Raw genomic sequence first — 18,049 nt, 5'->3', positions numbered from 1 at the left:
TATCTTTCTCATCGATGTTTCTAGCTCTCTATCCCTCTCCCTTTCTCTCTGTGAAAAATCAATAAAATATATTTTAAAATAAATAAATAAATAAATAAAATAAAAAGAGACAAATACTTTTAAAAAAATGAACAAGTTCACTCATCTTCCTGCTCCTGTCCTTGCTGGCTTCCCACAGGGCGGAGCTGCCCACAGGCCAACTCACTCCCTGACCCCCACCTGGTCCATGATGTTTCCTGATTCCCCCAGACTGGCAGGGCCCCTGTCCCAAACCTAGCCTGACAGCTTCACAATCAAGAAAGGCACTGCAGAGTGGGGGGCTCACCTCCTGGACACCCAGGAGGACATTTCCCAGCCTCCCCTACAACTCCTTGTGAGCATGTGACTAGGGGTTGGCCAAAGGAATGTGGACAGAAATGAGGCACACTGCCCTTGGCCAGGTCCACAGAAACCTCCTGGGTGACCTCTCACTTGCACTCACTGGTCTGCTCACTGGAAGGTGATGCCCCAGGGCAAACTGGGAAGCCATGTGTTGAAGATCTCAGAGCCTGGGTCTCTGAGTGAATGCACGGAGCCAAGACCCCAAAGCCACCTTCATCTCCACCTGAGGTGAGACATAAGAAAAAAACTTCTAGAGGTAAGCCACTGAGACTTTAGGGTTTTCTGGTACAGCAGATGGTATTACCTCAACCACAGGGTGGGGCAAAATGTATACAGTTGTGAGTATGTGAAACACAGAGTTTATTCTTTGTATTACTATTTTTTTAATTACTAGAGGCCCGGTGCACAAATTCGTGCACAGGTGGGGTCCCTCAGCCTGGCCAGCGATTGGGGCCAATCAGGGCCCTCTCGCCCAGTCCCGATCAGGGCTGATCGGGGCTGGCTGGGGGTAGGGGCCACGGGAGGTTGGCCGGCTGCGGGAGGTTGGCTGTGGGAGCGCACTGACCACCAGCGGGAAGCTCCTGCATTGAGTGTCTGCTCCCTGGTGGTCAGTGTGTGTCATAGCGATTGGTCGACCAGTCGTTCGGTCAACCGGTTGTAATGGTCGCTTAGGCTTTTATATATATAGTTTTATTTTCCATACAAACAACTGTAAACCTACTTTTGCCCCACTCTGTAATACGGGCTCTTGATTGAAGTAACAGAGTTCCAGGGTCCAGCTGAGATCCCCTCTCTCCCCAGTCATCTTATCTTCCCTATGTGCTGCAGAAGGGGAGGGACAGCAGGAGGTTGGGGAGATGCTGGAGTCCTGGGGCCCTGCCCATGCAGTTCTTCAGTTTCCAGAGCCTGGGCCCCCAGGGCCAAGGGAGAAGGCCAGAGGACCTCAAACCACTGCCCCACAAAGCCTGTGCCCGCACCTCATGCTATGAATTCTGCAAGGAAAGTGCTGCTGGGGCAGAGTCTTCACAGGCCACCGTCCTCCCTGACCAGTCCTCATGATGAGATCAAGGTTCCTGACCAAGCCCTAGGTCCTGGGCCCCATCCCCTGCTCTGGGTCACCTGAGCGTCAGGAGTAAGGACCACAGGTGCCCACTCATGTCAGCCGGGGGCATTCTCTGTGGGGTTGGGAATCAGGCCAGCTGCCACCTGGTCCTGGTGCCACAGCTGCTCCGCCAGGCCATTGAGCACATGGGCAATGTCAGCCAGCCCAGCCCGCCCATCCAGCGTGCGCCCATCGGCCAGCCGCCGCCCTGGCACACTCTTCACCCGCAGGAGGGGCAGTTCCCAGGCCTGCCGGAAGGCTGTGAGGTCACGCTCAGGCACGTCCGTGTGCATGTACTGGTCAAACCTGGAGGAGGGTTAAGGAGCCTGGCCGGGCAACGCTGCTAACCATCCCATCACACTCAGCCTCTTCCTCCTCCCTGGAGCCCCACACCCAGGTCTGAGGGAGACCCTGCTGCAGCCTTTAAGATAAAGCCTATGGGGCTGGACCCACAGCTGGGCAGAGGTAGGCTGCATGTCTTGCCAAGTGTGGCCTCTGACAGTCCTAGGGGGCCACCCAAAGGATACTTGGAGCCAACGACCATCCTGACGACACCAGGGGCCTCGCCTGCTATGCGGGTCAGCTGTCCAGGGAGGTCTTCGAAGGAGGCACGGTCGGTGAAAGAGAAGAGGAAGAGGAAAGCGTCCGTCTTCTCCTGGCAAGCCTGGGGATGGAGAGGCTCACTGAAGGCTGTGCCACGGGACCAGAACCCATCTGTCTGCTGCAGGACCCTGAGAAGTCGCAGCACAACCCCTCCTTTCACAGACTGGGAAACTGAGGCCCGAGCAGTGAGTGGCTAGGATCCAGTCCCCAGTGCCAGTTCAGAGCTCTCCCAGCAGGGTCAGTGCTCTCAGCCCATTCAAGCCCGATTCTGGCTCCTGCAAACCAAGCAGGCCGGGCTCAGACACCTGGACTCAGAGGCCCACCTCAGGCAGCCAGCCCCTCCGGGACCCACCCAGGCCCACCGGCCTGCTCACCGGCAGCATGTGGTCGAACTTTTTGAGCGCAGACTCCCCGCAGTCCCAGAACTCAAAGCGGAACATGACGACACGCTCACTGACCTGCAGCTTGGCAGGCCAAAATACCACGGTGGTCTGGATGCCTGGGGAGGCCGGGGTCAGCCACTTAGCGTGGGAGAGGCAGGGGTGGAGAGAGGGGGGGGGGGCCAGGAAGGAACTGGAAGAACACATCCCCGCCCTCGAGGATCCAAGTCTGATGGGGAAAGCATAGTCCCCGACCCGGGAGAATTCTCAGTCTGAGGGAAACCGACCTGCCCTGGAGGAGCCTCCCGTCTACCAGGCAGATGGAGCCTTAGACCGGCCATGACAAGTTTCACTCATAGGTACCAGGGGACCCAAAGGCCCCAGGACACTGGAGGAGGTTGGACTGTGATGGTCAATCAGCATCCAATGGAAGGAAACAAGAAAAGCTCAGTGTTTTCTGAGCACTTACCTTGCGCCAGCTCAATGCTAGGCATGTTCCCACCACTCTCTCTAGTACCAACCTCCCAACAACCCCGTGGGATTGATCCTATTATCCCTGTTGGACAGAGGAGCCAGTGTAGCTCAGAGAGGTGAAGTGACTGTCCACGGCTGCGGAACAAACAGAGGGGCTGCTTCAAATCCCAGACTGAGTGGTCCAGCGACAGTCTTTCCTCCAGCCCAGGGGAGGCCTCCCAGGATGGACTCACCAGTGGTCTCATGGTGTACCACGGGCACCTCCAGGCCAGCGAGCTTGGCCACCAGCGCCGTCTTGCCCACACCACTCTTCCCGGACACGAAGATCTTGTAGCTGGCCGTGTCAACGGCCACGGCTGGGGGCAGCACTGGTCGCTCGAGCAGCCCTGGGGCGAGAAGGGAGCCACGTGCGGTCAGGTTGTCCCAGCCGGCGTCTTGCCCCATCAGACCCTGCGTGGGACAACTTCACCTCTAAGGGCTTTTTCAGTCCAACCGCCTGGGGTTCTCTATGCTCATTCCCGAGGCCTGGGACACAGGCAGCATCCCTGGGTAAGCTCTGCGGAGAACACTCTGCTCTGCGAGCTGGGCCAAGCCCACTCCAAACAAAAGCAAATTATTTTTTAAAGTTTGACGCCTGAGATGGTTTGTATTGATATCATTATCACAAGCCCTAGATTTCTCACATGGAAAAGCAAGGTGTTTCATAATTCTTTCCTCAGTAGAGAAATATCAGCAAAAGCATTCTCAATGACTATAAATAAACTCCTTACAGTTAATATATCAAGATCTTTATAATTTTTAAAATTGACTTTAGAGAGCAGAAGAGAGAGAGAGAGAGAGAGAGAGAGAGAGAGAGAGAGAGAGAGAAACGTGGATGTGAGAGGCATCGATCAGTTCCCTCCTGTGCACACCTTGAGTGGGGGTCAAACCCACAACCTGGGAATGTGCCCTGACTGGAAATCGAACCCACCACTTTTTGGTGTGTGGGATGAACGCTCCAACCAACTGAGCCACATCAGTCAGGGCTCTGAATGTTTTTAATTTAAAACTTGCAAAATAAAGAAGTCTAAAATGATGCTACATCTATAGGCATAGGACCTCAGAGTCCTCAGTTGTGGGGTGCCCTCTCATTCTCTGGCTTGAAGCTTTCTGGGTCTTTGTCTCTCCTGGTCAGAGCTGGACTCTCCCAGCCGATGCCAGGCCCTTCGGCTGGCCTGTCAGCCCGGCCCCGCCTGGGGAGCTGGCTTCATCCTGGGGAACAGAAGTGTCTTCGCCTGCAGACAGCAGGATATGAAAGAGGCTTGTGTCTACTCGCTAGTCTTAACAAGTCTGTGAGATGTGCTGTGGAGAAGGTGAAACCCGAGTCTGTTGTGCCAAGTGCCCAGCAGAGGGCCTGGCACGGGGTGAGGGCTCAATCAACAGCCTCTCTGGTGACAGTAGTTTCTGGCAGGGTGTCGCCTGTTTCCATGATCCTGGCTCTGATGATGGAATTAGCTCTAAGGCGATTTCGGGGTGAGGACCCCAAGGATAGACGGGAGGTCCCAAGGCTGAGGAATGCAGTGCCAAAGGCCCTCACTGCCCTGCTTCTCTGCGCCCCCCCCCCCCACCCCTCCAGGGACAGGGGACACTGTTCTCCCTAAGGAATGGCAAGTGACAGGCTGGGGATGGGGAGTGGGGGAGTAGGGGGGTGGGGGGTGGGGGGGAGGGGGAGGAGTTACTTACCAAACACCCGACGGCGGTTCTTGCGCAGGAGGCAGGTCAGGCACTCCTTGCCCTCGGCGCTTTCGTGCCAGTCGGGGACAATCACTGAGCCAGGGGCGGGTGGTCTGGCCATGGCTGGGCACCGGCACGGGGTGGGAGATGGCAGAACGCTGAGGGCAGGGGAAGGGAGAGGGTAGCTGTCCCAAGCTGGACCTGTGAGCCCTCTTAACCCGCCGCCTGGCTCCGCGGAGTCCTGGCTCCCTCCTCGGGTGGTGGAGCGGCATGGAGCCCCCTCATCCTTGTTACCCCGATTAGCAGTTTTCGAGTCTACGCTCCCTTTCACTGTCCTGGGGGGTTACTCATCCCCCTCTACCTCTCATTACCCAGAAAGTGTAATTCCATAGTCCCTTCTACCCCGTATTTCTCCCTGGGCGTGTGTGTGTGTGTGTGTGTGTGTGTGTGTGTGTGTGTGTGTGTGTGTGTGTCAGCCATCCCAATATTGCTCCAGGGCATTTACACAGCTCCTTTCTCCCTGGTCACCTCCCGGAGAGGTCACACAGCCCTGCTTCTCCTCTGCCTCCTCCATACCGACTTCCGGGGCCCCAGCCCTCACCATCGGCAGTCCCCGCGTGTCCCTTTAAAAGTCCTTCCCACGCTCCTGCTGCCGCTCCAGCCGCCCAGTCCGCCCGGCCTGCTCCTGCGGGGCCTGCAATCCTCTTGGCTTTGATGAGAGCCACCAGGCCAGGTCCGGGTGTAAGAGGCGCATGTGCGGAGTGTTGCCATGACGACGCGGGGAGCTGAATTGGCTTGCCTGATTCGGGGCGGGGCTGGAGGGTTGGTCTCTCCTACGTCAGTGGCTACCGCGCCGCCGCTCAGTGACATCCTCTGACCATGGGTCTTCTCCGTTGCTGAGTCCGAGCCCTCGTTTTCCCTCTGAAAGTAATCAGATCCCCCGTCTGCAGGAGGAGAGGGTCCGCTGCCTCTCCGTGCGGTTCCCTCTTCTACAGAGTGGAGGTGAGATACTATTACCTCCTAGGATTCTTTTCAATACTGAGCACTGCCCTGTCCACAGCCGTGCTCATTATTATAATTATTATTACTGTATTAATCCTGCTCTGCAGGGCCTCGAGATGGTTAAACACCTCTGGCTTCACAGTGGGGAAAAAGCAGCTCAGGGAGATGAAAGGACTTGCTCAAGGTCTTAAAAATGAGTCCGAGCCCACTGTCCACTGTGATTGTACCTTCCAGTCAGTTCTCTCTCTCTCTCTCTCTTTCTAATATATTTTTATTGATTTCAGAGAGGAAGGGAGAGGGAGAGAGAGATAGAAACATCAATGATGAGAGAGAATCATGGATCGGCCGCCTCCTGTATGCCCCCCACTGGGGATCGAGCCTGCAACCCAGGCATGTGCCCTGACCAGGAATCAAACCCGGTACCCTTCAGTCCGCAGGCCGATGCTCTATTCACCGAGCCAAATCAGCTAGGGCAGGCCTTGTGTTTTTAAAACTTTGCCCAGCCACTGGAGGGCGGCTCCTTGTAAAGCTGGAAGCAGCCAGAGGACCGAAAACCCACAAATCATGGAGGCCCATTGTATCCAAGAGGGTGGAGGGGACAAGGATGTGTAAGGCAGGACACTTCCTTCAACTTGCTTCCACTGCAGCCAGGCAGAGATACCACAAATGCATAACCACTCCTACAGGATTCTGTGCGTGAAACTTGCCCACACTCCCTGGTCGCTCAGTGCCCCTTCCTGCAGTCCTTACGGAATCTGCCCGGAGCCAGGTTATTCACAGCAATAGTCTCTCCGTGGGCCAGGGCTCAGAGCTGACTTACCTCTGGGTTTCCAGACTCCACATCCAGGCCTGTGCTGGCTGGCCTTGTGGAGGACTCAGGGAGAGTGGGAGGAAATGGAGCAACTTGGCAGAATGAACTCGCCAGTTAACCCGAGGCCAGAGAAGATGGGAGGTCCTCACTGGCACAGAGAGGAAGGCTGGTGGTGGAGGAGCTGGTGGCCAGAGGGTTAGTTTTTGCAATCAGTCTTCACTGCCCTCAGGAGCTCATGGAGCACCAGGAGCCCATTCAAAACATGGATTCTTGGGCTCCATCCCCCAGATTCTGCTTTGGGGCATTCGATGAGTCTGTGGGCAGTCGGGGAAGTTAATCTCTGTATCAGTCTGCTTGAGCTGCCATAGCCGATTACCACAGACTGGGGGCTTAAACAACAGAAACGTATCTTCTCACAGCTCTGGCAGCTACAAGTCCAGCTTCAAGGTGCCGCAGGGTTGGTTTCTGGGGAGGCCTTTCTGCCTGGCTTGCAGGAGGCTGCCCTCTCACTGTGTCTGCACACACTCTTGGTGTCTCCTCCTTTTTTTATAAGGACACCGGTGATAGTGGATTAGGGCCCCACAATTATGAGCTCACTGAACTTTATCTTCTTGAAGACCCTATCTCCAAATACGGTAAATCATATGAGGGGCCCTATCTGACTTAGGGCTTTAACATATAGATTTGGTGTGTGTGTGGGGTGTACACAAGTCAGTCCATAATAGAGTCCACAGACCTAATTTAGATAAACACCGCTGCCAGGGACAGGAAGCCAGACAGCAATTGGCGCCTGGGAGTGAGGTGGTTAGAATTGCATTTCAGAAGGAATCTTGGTCTAGTGAGTTCCCCTCTCCATTGATTTTTAGAGAGAGTAGAAGGGAGGAACGAGGGAGAGAGAGAGAAACATTGATGTGAGACAGACATATCCATTGATTGTCTCTCACATGCACTCAGACCCAGGTCCATAATTGACCTGCAACCCAGGTTCATGCCCTTGACAGGGAATTGAACCTAAGACCTTTCAGTGAGTGGGGGTAGGAGGACACTCTAACCACTGAGAAATCCCAGCCAGGGCCCCTGGCCTTTTTCTGTTCCTCTAGGGCAGGAGTGGGGAACATCCTTATAAGGCCCGTGAAATCATTTGGTCTGGCCCTGCCAAGGCATTAGGAGTGAGTTAATTAAATGTTTGACCAAATATAGCAGGCTGATTTTTAAGTTGATAATTTTGTATGGCCCTCGGATGATGCTATAAATATCCAAATGGCCCTTGGCCGGAAAAAGGTCCCCCACCCCTGCTTTAGGGCTTCTGCATTGCAGTTTCCAACACCTGGAGCTCTCTGCACCTCCCCAGGAGCTCACATGGATGGCTGCTTCTCCCACTCAGGTCTCGGGGTGAATGGCACCTGCACAGAGAGGCCTTCCCTCTACACTGCTCAAGGATTTGCCCCGGGACTCACTCTTTCACATCATCCTGTTCTTGGTCCTGAAATTTAAAAATGTATCGTCTGTCTCCTTCACCGAGGACGTAAGCTCCGTGAGGCTCGCCTCATCTTTTTGTTGTTATGTCCCTGTAATAGTTTCCTAGAGTTGCAGTAACAAAGTACCCCAGGGTGGGCGGCCTCAACAACGGAAATATATTTCGTTCTGGAGGTTAGAATTGGAGATCAAGGCATTGGCAGAGTTGATTCCTTCCGGGGGCTGTGAGGGAAGCTCTGTCCCAGGCCTCTCTCTGGCTTGTCTGTGGCCATCTTCTCCATGTCTTCACATGGCCTTCCCTCGGTATGAGTCCGTGTCCAAATTTCCTCTTCTTACTAAGGAGAGCAGTCACATTGGCTTAGAGCCCATTCTAATGACCTCATTTTATTTGAATCATTTCAGTCATGATCCTATTCATGAATATAATCACATTCTGAGGTACTGGGGGGGTTAGCATTTCCACAAATGAACTTTCCGGGGGCATAATTCAGCCCATAATAATCCCTACTACCTAGAAATATGTCTGAAATATAGTAAAAACTTAATACAAATGTGTTGACTGACAACTGGCTGTGGCTCCAGCTTGGAGAATGGCCCGAAGAGGGTGAGCCTGGAAGGACCAGTAGGAAGCAGGACGAACATTCCAGGCATGAGTGGATTAGGGCATGTATTTGTCAGATATTCATGAGCACTGGTGCCCGGCCAGACACTGGGAGGAAGTAGTGAGATGCAGACCTTGCCCTTGGGCATGCCACACTTGGGAATAAAGTCAAAGAACCAGGCAACTCCACTCAGAAGCAGGGCCGATTAAAAATGCCCAGATTCCATTTTTAAATATAGGAGATCTTATATTTCACGCCCGGGGAGTTCTTTTGAGGCTGCAATGTGCCAGCCCGGGCTCACAGCATTTGTGTCCTGGACCTGGACAGCCTCGTGTCTGTCACTTCCCTGCCTCAAACCCTCTGAGAGCTTCCCACTGCACCTAGTCATGCCTGTGTGTCTCGGTACACACTCAGGGCATGCATGCTGAGAATGAGTAACCCTCAGGGTGGTCCTAGCCTCTCCTGGTCTTCCTCTGGGTGGGTGGCAACCCAGACACTATGCTCCGGGCCAGGAGCTTCCTTCTTCCTCCCAGGCTTCTGTCTGGTAAGGCATGGTCCTCAGCCCTCCTCCTCTTCTCTGCAGGGGGTAAGCAGACAAGCTCCCTGTGTGGGGCATGACATACTCTACCAGCCTCTTAGACATTTACTTAAAACAGCTTGGCTTTGTGCATGCTGACAGGGTCTGGATCCAGAGTCCAGCCCTGTGGGGAAAACACTGGCTTTCCCACAAGTGGGGGCTGGGGCAGAGAATGCTGGCAGGCCAGCCTGGCAATGGTGCTCAGAAGCACGGCAGATGCCAGAGAAGGGGTCCTACCCAAGAGAGGTCAGAGGAAAATGGGCATTTTTCTCCTCCAGTACATTCAGTTTCCTTCTCAAGGTTGCCTCTAGCAGAGCACCCAAGACTCAAATTCTTTCACAGGGTGCCCCCACGTGGTTCTTTTGGGGAATAACACCCATTTCATCCACTAACAATAATTGCTGGTCCCAGCTAAAATGCTAACCTGTGAGGCTGGCAGCATCATTGCTATTTTAGTGATAAAACTGAGACTCAGAGGTGGTCAAAGTGACAGGGCCAGGTTTTGAACCAAGGTCTTTCCTGGTCAAACATCTGTGTGCCCTTGTCCCTGTCCTGCATCCTCTCTAGGAAGTCCTTTCAGAGTCTACAGAACGTCTCAAGGGTTCAAAGAGTGGTTCCTTGGTCCCATTCTCTCTCTCTCTCTCTCTCTCTCTCTCTCTCTCTCTCTCTCTCTCTCTCTCTTTCTTAAATATATTTTTATTTATTTCAGAAAAGAAGGAGGAGGGATAGAAACATCAATGATGATGGGAGAATCATTGATTGGGCTGCCTCCGACATGCCCACTGGGGATTGAGCCCGCAATCTGGGCATATTCCCTGACTGGGAATCGAACCATGACCTCCTGGATCATAGGTCAATGCTCAACCACTGAATCACGCTGGCCAGGCTGGTCCCGTTCTTGATCTGATGCATAAACCACCTGTCATCCCCTCGCATAGAAGTTATTACTCTCTGATTGAACACTTCCAGCAATGGGGAAATCATTGCCTTACAAAGAACCCACAAGAATGCTGAACTGCTTTTGTCGTGCATTGTAGAGGAGTGGGTAGGGATAGTTATGGCCATAGAAAACCGAAGGCAGACCTCAGCTGGGGATGCTCCCCTCTGCCTGGTGGAGGCGAGAAGTCACAGCAGAGCAAGGGTAAACCCCAATCAAGTGTGGCAGCACCATAAGCCGGCCGGCCAGCCTGCAGGATGTCGAGGCGATGCCTCCTGTCCTGCCTGAACCTGAGGGTGCTCAAAGCCTGGTCTTTCCCAGGTTCCCTGGGTTAGGATGTGAGGCAGAGTCTTGGGCTGAAGAGCCGGCTCAGGGTAGTGACATGTGCAAGGCCTTGGTCCCCCGTCTGCGTCGGTGAGTCCTGCACGGCCTCCCCATAGAGCCAGCTGGGGAGGAGCTGGAAGGACCCGAGGAGAAAGGACAGCCTGGAGCTGCCCTTTCCCTAGCTGGATGCTGTAACTTAGACCCAGATGCCTGGGGGTGGCCCGGGAGTGCAGGGCTAGGTCTGCAAGGCCTTGGCTGAGTCATGGATCTTCTCTGAGCTATATTCTTGACATTAAGGTTTCCACCCAAATCAAGTTCCCGCTTCTCTGCTCCCACACATCCTCTGACCTGGAGCCAATCACATTGCTGTTTTCCCATTCTGATCTCCTTCAGAACAGAAACATGCTCATCAGTGGTCAGGAGCATGGCCTCCGGCACGGGCAGACTGCGTTAGGATGCTGTCAGCGAGCCTGACAGGACTGACCTCTGGGCTGGGCATGTGGAGTCTTCCCCAGGCACCGATGTTTCCTCCTTCCCAGGACCACCCATCATCACTGGCACCCTATGCACTGCCTCCTCTACAACATCCCATAGACTGGCGGTCCAGGCAATGCTTGAATTCCTCGTAATGCCAAACTGGTTCCACACGTTACACAGAGCTCTGACTGTAACAAAGTTCTTCCCACTGACCCTGACATCTCTTTTTCTAGAGCTTCCAGCCACATGATCTTGTACAGCCCAACCCTTCTTCAAGGGCAACTGTGGAAGCATTCGAAACTATCATTTACCCCCATCACCACCAACTCAGTAGCTGTGAGCACATGGTGCTGGGCCCTCTGCACCCAAGGCCCTGCCTCACATCACAGTCTAGTTTGCTGTGTGCCTCAAAGCACGGGAAACAGCAGAGACAACATCGGACCATGTGCTGTTAGAAATGGGAGTTTCATGTTGCAGCCTGGGACAAGAGCTGTAGGCCTACAGAGCCTGAGCCTGGGACAGGTTGATGTTCAGTATGTACTGAATGAAGAGAAAGCACTTGGCACAAAGACCCAGGGGTATAAGGAACTGGCACATACTCAGCAAATGGCTTCAGGGCTGTAGCCATCTGCCCTTATGGTGTCTGGCTCCTCCCAGACCCCCACACAGGTGGGCATACTCATGTCATCAGCCCCCAACTGATACCTCCAGATTGGGAGCTAACTAAATGTGCCTTTAAATCCAGGCAGAAGAATGTGCTGGAGGCCAAATTTGACTGGCAACCCAAAGAGTAAGTCTAAAAGGGAGATTAAACAACTGAGACAATTCTGACCTGATTTATGGCAACAGCTGCTGCTTACTGCTCTCGAGAAGCAAAAACCTCTGAGGTTCTCATGACATCTAAAAGATGACCCAGACAACTGCAGACACACATAATTCATTGCACGGGTATGCTAACAATGGACACACTGGGCTCTGCCTTTCCTTCAAGAGCTAACTATAAATAAGAGCCACCATTTTCTGAGCAGCTACTATGTGCCCGGCACTGTGCTAGTGCTTTTCACATCCAACTTTAATTAATACTCATGATCCTATAAAACAGAAACTATATTCATGGGTAAGAAAAGTTGCATCCAAGGCTGTCGTAAATAGGGGAAGGCAGGGAGTAGAGCCCAGGCCTGCAGGGCTTTTGGCCTGCGTTCCCAACCACCACTTGCTATGCTGTTTCAAGACCCTGGACCCTTGTGTCCCCATCTTTGCTTAGGACACTGACGGTGTAGATGTCAACCTGGCCCCTGGGCTTCAAGCTCATCACCTCTCTTGGGTCTCCACTGCCCTGTACTGAGGCTCTGAAACACCGAGTCCTTCAAGGTTGACTGAGAGCTGCTTTAGCATTCAACGACCTTGTCCTCAGGGAAGAGCAACTCTCCACCTCTACCCCTAAACACAACCTTCCTGAAGCAGAGAGAGCTTTCCAACTACTTTGCTTCCAACTTTAATTTCTAACCTCAATCGCTTCCCATCACAGTTTTGTTTCTTTTCTACCAATAAAACAGTTAAGACAATTCTGTCCATTTTGTTTTATTTGTTAAATTGCTAAAAAGTTATCAGGATAAGACAACAAAAAAATGAAATTGACAGTGATTTAAGTATCAATGAAATCAAATCCACTTTTCATTCCTACACCATTATGCGCCTAAAATGAGCATCTCAGGATAGGCCACACGGGACCCCTGAGTTGTATGGGAAACATCACTCAGCACCAGCTTTGCCAGGGCACACAGGGGGTGCGCTGACATAAACCCTGGTTGGTGGGAGGGGAGCTGAGCAGGGAGAGAGTACAGATGGAGGCAAAGCCTCAGGATTGTTCTCACTTGACAATGATCATGGTGAGGGAGCCACTTACTGGTGACCATGCAGAACATGCCTTCTGCAGTCTGTGGGGAGGCTGCACAGGACCCAGGCCTCAGAATTCAGCTTTCTTGCCCCCAGATGTGTTCGGATCCTCCCCACTGATTTGTGTGCTGGTAAGAGACCACAGGTAATGCAAAGCAGAGCACATCACCATGCCAGGATCACCACAGGGACAAGGACAGACAGACAACCCAACCAGGAATATCACTTTTAAGGGGAAGGAAAGAAGGAAACCCAGAAAGATAGCATGAGGGAAGGGCAACATCCCACTGTTCTCCATCAGCTGGTGGCTTTCTGTCCTCCAAAGCCAAGATTTCTTAAGTTAGTTTTCTTTTCTCCTCTTGTTTCTTTATTTTAAAGAGTTCAACTCAGTTCCTAGGATAGTTCATGGTTTCAGCTCTTGATAAACATTAAAATAAAATCAATCCAGAAGGGCTGAAAGGAGAGCAAGCCCAAGATGGCCGTACAACTAAATTTCAGCTTGTTTCGACACCTATTTGTGCTCCCAAATGTGGGGTGGGTGGGGACTGTGGAGCCCACCACCCAAGTGTACAACATGAACGAAAAGACAGAGCCCGCTCTGCTGCCCAGACTGCAGAAGGAGAAAACAGAAAGCTCTGTCCACGAGGGTAAGAGACTAAACTTCCCACTGAGGGCAACAAGGTGGTGGGAGGTCAGTATGACACAGGGGCTCTCAAAGGCACACTTGCAGGAATGGATGGGGTTAAAGCTTCAAGTAGAAACAAAATGTACTTTAAATACTTAAATACTGATAAATATTTCCTTTAGGTGCTCCTGAGGGTTAAAAAAAAATATGTTGTCTCATTTTTCTCAGTGACTGTTAAGACAAAAATTGGCATCATATCAAAACCAGAGTTGTGGTTAAACCTGGTCTGACTGAAGTATCGCGGTGCTGTGGAAATGGCCACCTCAGCTGAGACGCCTGCAGGTCCACGCACGTGTGGCTTCACAGGCTCTGAGGAGGCAATCGCCTTGACTGCTGAGTCGCTCTCCCAAGGTTCACGCCCACACTGCCCAGGAGTCACCAAGACAGACACCACTGGGTGGAGACGAGGCAGATTTTTCTTAAAGGGCTGTAAACGGACAGTCTGGTTCCAAGTGGTGTGGGTAATACTGGGATGCCAGGGAGTTCTGAGGAGGCAGGTTACTTTCTGAAGGAATCCTCTCTGTTACCTGCCTACTTGGGGAAAGCAGAAGGAATCAACAAATTAACAGTTGGCTTAGGAAGGCCACAGGACAAAGGGAAAGGTTACAGAGTTGGAATCTGCACTTTCAGGCTTCCAAATACTTCATATTTAAATAGAACTGCGTTTGGAGGCACTGTCCATGCACAAGTGCAATGTCATAAACATGGTTCAGCAACATCAATAATGCCAAAATTGCTAATCTTCTAGACTAGCTTTCTCTTGTGAGTAAGGACCACCCCCATGATCTAACAGTCTTTGCCAAAGAAGGACCAGCAGCAGCTCCAGAGCAGGGAGTCTGGAAAGCTAATAGCTGAGCTGTGAGCAGCTGGACACCACAGTTAGTAGGCACATGGTAGTTCCCTCATCCAAGGGAGCACATAGAGCAGTTTTTGAAACACACATCCCTCCCTGTAAGCTGCCCCTTTCCTGGGCTTGGCACCAGGGGGACTTTCCCACCAAGACCACATTGTAAAAGCTGATGGCTAGGGAAAAGGACTCAACATGATGTAACAGGAGAAAACATACATATCAGACAGCCTGCTGAGTGCTGGCTGAAAGCCAGGACCCAGGGCCAGCTGTAGCAGGATTGTGCTTGGGAAATGTGAACAAGAAAAAGGGGAGGATGGGGATGGGAAATGCAATGTTTTGAAATTTAAATCCTAAAGACAAAATAAAAATCCTCTTTCTATTGATGAGAAATCACACACACACAAAATAAAAATCCATATTTAAGTGGTTCCAACGTGTCCAGGCCATAGTTTTAGAGATCATGTATCACCAAAGGTGGTTGCATCTTATCTCAGAAATGACATGAAAGTAAAAAGCCAAGCCTTGTCTGGGTGACACATGAATGAGGCAATCACAAAGAAGGAGCTGCTTCCAAGGTCAGGCATACATCAAAGAGGTCAAGCACACGTCATTCAACCCAATCACCGGTTAATAGGCAGGCAGAAAAATGCATGTCACAACAAGGGCAAAAATAATTTCTAGAAGGAACTGTTATTGGGATTCCCTCTCAGGATCAATTTCCACATTTTATAAATATGGACGGATGTGCCCACTGTGCTTTGGAAGTAAAAAGCAGCTCATAAGGAAAAACAATCTATTCTGATGCTTCAAGGATCTCTCACGATACTGGCATTTGGAATTCTCTACCAACCCCTTAGTGACACCAGAGAAAGTGTTCCAGAAATTTCTAAGATATTTCTCTGGGCACTGGAGCTTTATAAAAGAAACAAAAAAATGAGGAAGGTTTTAGGACTTTAAAAAATCTGCCTATGAAAAAAAGGTGGGGAGAAGAAAAGGCAGCTTCTGAAGATCAAGTTTTGAAGGAAGGAAAAGGACAACAAATGTGGTTTTTGGCAACTTGCAACCAAATATGATTGTCAGGGTATTCCATAAAATCAGATACCAAAATGTTTTCTGAGACAGGGAGGGAGCACTCAGAAGACCAATGGATACTGGGTGGACAGGTGTCGCTGTACACACATTGTTTCACGATGGTCCGCGCACATGAACATGGAACGAAATCCCTTGCTGTTCTGGGTAACTGCCCTCCGTCACCAAGGGCAGAATGGGGCCAGCCTTAGGGCATTACTGCAAAGAGAGTTTTCACAGGTCCTCTGTGGTTTTAAGAGAAGGGGAAACACTTTTCTACAGGTCATTCTTACCTTGCCAGCACCTGAAGCACGCGAATCTGAACCTCTACCTGTGCATCCTGCCTTTCTTTTTCTAACTCTGAGAAGGCCACATAAAGATTTACAAAGGGCTCTTCAGTTTCCTTAGGAAAGTTCTGATATTAGTCTGTTCCCTAAATTCTTGGTCTAGTTATCAGCAAAGTAGAAAAGGCAGCACAGCCTCTGCTAAAACACAGCAACAATTTTATCTGAACCAGGACAGAGATCTCTCCCTCTTTGTAAACAGAGTTGGCTATATAATATACATTTATATATATATATTTTTTCTTAATGGAGATTTGATCCCAGCCTGGAGTGAGTGAGGTTGGAAACTGGGGTTTTGGTTTATGGGAGTAATTTTGTCCTTTGTTTTCCTAATTCTCAGTCCAAATGCTTGCACGCTGGAAAATTCCAAATTAAAAGCCACAGAAAGGGAAAGGGGTTTAGAACATTATCTCTTTGCTCGCACAAAGTACAAGGCGTTTGTTTTTGGATAGTACTTCACATTCTGTTTCTTGTCCATCAGTCCTCCAAATATGATGAGCTCACCCCTGCCTTGAACCACTGTATGCAGGCTGGTTTCAGGAGGTCCGACCACAGAACTGCTATTAAATACTTTCCATTTGACCCGCCCCTTCTCCTTGGTGTCTTTAATGTCCAGCACATACATCTGCATGGGCTTGCAGTTCATACTCTGGTACAAGGGTTTGCCAACGTTTAGGGACTGTGGAGGGTGGTGGCCCAGGCGGCGGGCAATGGGAGGTAAGGAATGTCCATCTCCTTGGGCTGGCCCTGGCCGGGGAACGGGCACCGTTTCTCCACTGCTCAGGTTCTGACTCCCAGGGGAGCCTGGAGAAGAGCCCAGAGGAGGACTTAGTGCTGCAGAGGCTGAGGGGCCCTTGGACGTCATTGCTTTGATGGCTTCTAGGCTCCGGCGCAGGGCACCTGGGGAGACCGCTCCTGCAAGGGCACTGGCCACATGTGGTGGGGTATGCACACCGTTTGTCTGTTCAGGAAGGTGTCTCATGCTTCCCCCAACTGTCCTGTTGTCCACACCATCCATGTGATTGCTACTAGAAGCGGATTTCAGATCCCAATTCAGATCTATTGATCCTAATCTCAGATCTTTCTGATCTGGTAGTGATCCTCGTCGAGGAGCCAAAGAAAGTCCCATTTTTAGGTCGTATCCTTCAGTGGTAGATGGAGTGCTAGGAGATATGGCCTGTACAGGGCTGTCCAAGGAAGAGCCACCTACAGCTGCTGTTCCTGGAGATAAACTCCCACCATTGAGGACAGGAGAGCCATCTCCTCTGGCTGGGGAAAGGCTTCCTTCCCGGGAACTTGAGGGGGTCTGCCTCTGAGCTCTGGGTCTCAGTGTTCCCCAGCGGCCGTTGACACATGGAGCTTCATCCATACTCCTTACTGGAGACTGAGAGCGGTACTCTCGGGTTTCAGGAACCAGGGCTGGAGGAGTGGCACTGATGGGTGATGGGCGAGAGTTCAAACTCGGGCTGAGTGGCGCTCTCCCACTGGGAGCCTGGCTAAAGACCACCACACACTGCCCCACCTGGAAGGCAAAAGACTTGTGCTCAGCTCTGATCATTCATTCAACTATTAAACATTTTATGCATGACCCAGGCATTTTATAGGCACCTGAGATACAGAGATGAAAATAATGTAGGCTGCTTTTAGGCTAAAGGGGAGATGGATGTGTGCTATTATTAGAATTATGTCTACAGAATAAAGATAGAGTGGAGGAATCATTTTTTGGTTGGGGGTTCCTAGGGAAAATTTTATAGACAAAGAGATGCTTAAAGTTGGGACTTAAAAGGATGACTGGGCCCCACTAAGTTTTCTCTTCTAGTGATTTGTATATGTGAGAAACTCCCAAGAGCTATGGTTAATGTCCACCTATTTTGTGACATCAAAGTGTTTTCATTTTCCATACAAATTTGCTTGGAAATCTGACAAATTAATTTGGTTTTACAGTTTAGGACCTCCCCTCCTGCTAGCCTATCAGTTCCCTGCTTACCCGGCAAGCTGGATGGCACCACAGTTCTGGGGCCCCATGATCTTCATTTTCTACCTTGAGTGGCTGCCAGGCCCAGGGACCTGGGTGCATGTGCAACAACCAAGCATCCTTGAATAGCTGTAAGAGAAGGACCAACAATAGGACTCAAGTGTGAGTCATGTTACAAAACACATACACAGAACTGGAATCTCAAAGTTGTGCTGTCTGGTCTAGAGAGGGTATGGCTATTCAGAAAGAAAAGCAAAATCTTTGGTTATTCATTCATCCGTGCCTTCATTCATTCATATATCACCAGTGGCCAGGCACAAGAAATTATTCTTTTTTTAAAAAAAATATATTTTTGTTGATTTTTTACAGAGA

General features: G+C 51.1%; 2 protein-coding genes across 4 annotated transcripts in view; both read right to left on the bottom strand.

The window, feature by feature from the left end:
- Window positions 1-970: 970 nt before the first annotated feature.
- Window positions 971-5,785, bottom strand: CPLANE2 (ciliogenesis and planar polarity effector complex subunit 2). Of its 3 annotated transcripts, none has more exons than XM_079778272.1 (6): window positions 5,255-5,774; window positions 4,663-4,776; window positions 3,174-3,326; window positions 2,461-2,585; window positions 2,011-2,147; window positions 971-1,789 (listed from the first exon to the last, which is right to left on the bottom strand). In XM_079778272.1, exons 2-6 carry the CDS (start codon window positions 4,772-4,774, stop codon window positions 1,540-1,542), a joined length of 777 nt encoding a protein of 258 aa, XP_079634398.1. In that variant the 5' UTR covers window positions 4,775-4,776; window positions 5,255-5,774; the 3' UTR covers window positions 971-1,539. The 3 variants fall into 3 exon arrangements, with proteins under 3 accessions (XP_079634398.1, XP_079634397.1, XP_079634399.1); XM_079778271.1 differs by having other exon boundaries at window positions 973-1,789; window positions 4,663-4,811; window positions 5,255-5,767; XM_079778273.1 differs by lacking the exons at window positions 971-1,789; window positions 2,011-2,147; window positions 2,461-2,585 and adding an exon at window positions 2,762-3,075 and having other exon boundaries at window positions 4,663-4,811; window positions 5,255-5,785.
- A 5,367-nt stretch (window positions 5,786-11,152) lies between these two features.
- The window catches only part of FBXO42 (F-box protein 42), an 85,172-nt gene continuing 78,275 nt past the window's right edge, over window positions 11,153-18,049 (bottom strand). Inside the window, exons 9-10 of the mRNA XM_079777537.1 lie at window positions 17,690-17,806; window positions 11,153-17,224 (exon numbers count right to left, since the gene is read on the bottom strand). Of these exons, the coding sequence (XP_079633663.1) occupies window positions 16,109-17,224; window positions 17,690-17,806 (1,233 nt within the window). The 3' untranslated portion in view covers window positions 11,153-16,108. The remainder of the gene's footprint in view (window positions 17,225-17,689; window positions 17,807-18,049) is intronic.

Source organism: Cnephaeus nilssonii (genome assembly GCF_951640355.1).
Source record: "Cnephaeus nilssonii genome assembly, chromosome: 7".
In the NCBI taxonomy this organism is placed as follows: Eukaryota; Metazoa; Chordata; class Mammalia; order Chiroptera; family Vespertilionidae; genus Cnephaeus; species Cnephaeus nilssonii.
This window is presented reverse-complemented; position numbering and strand designations above follow the sequence as displayed.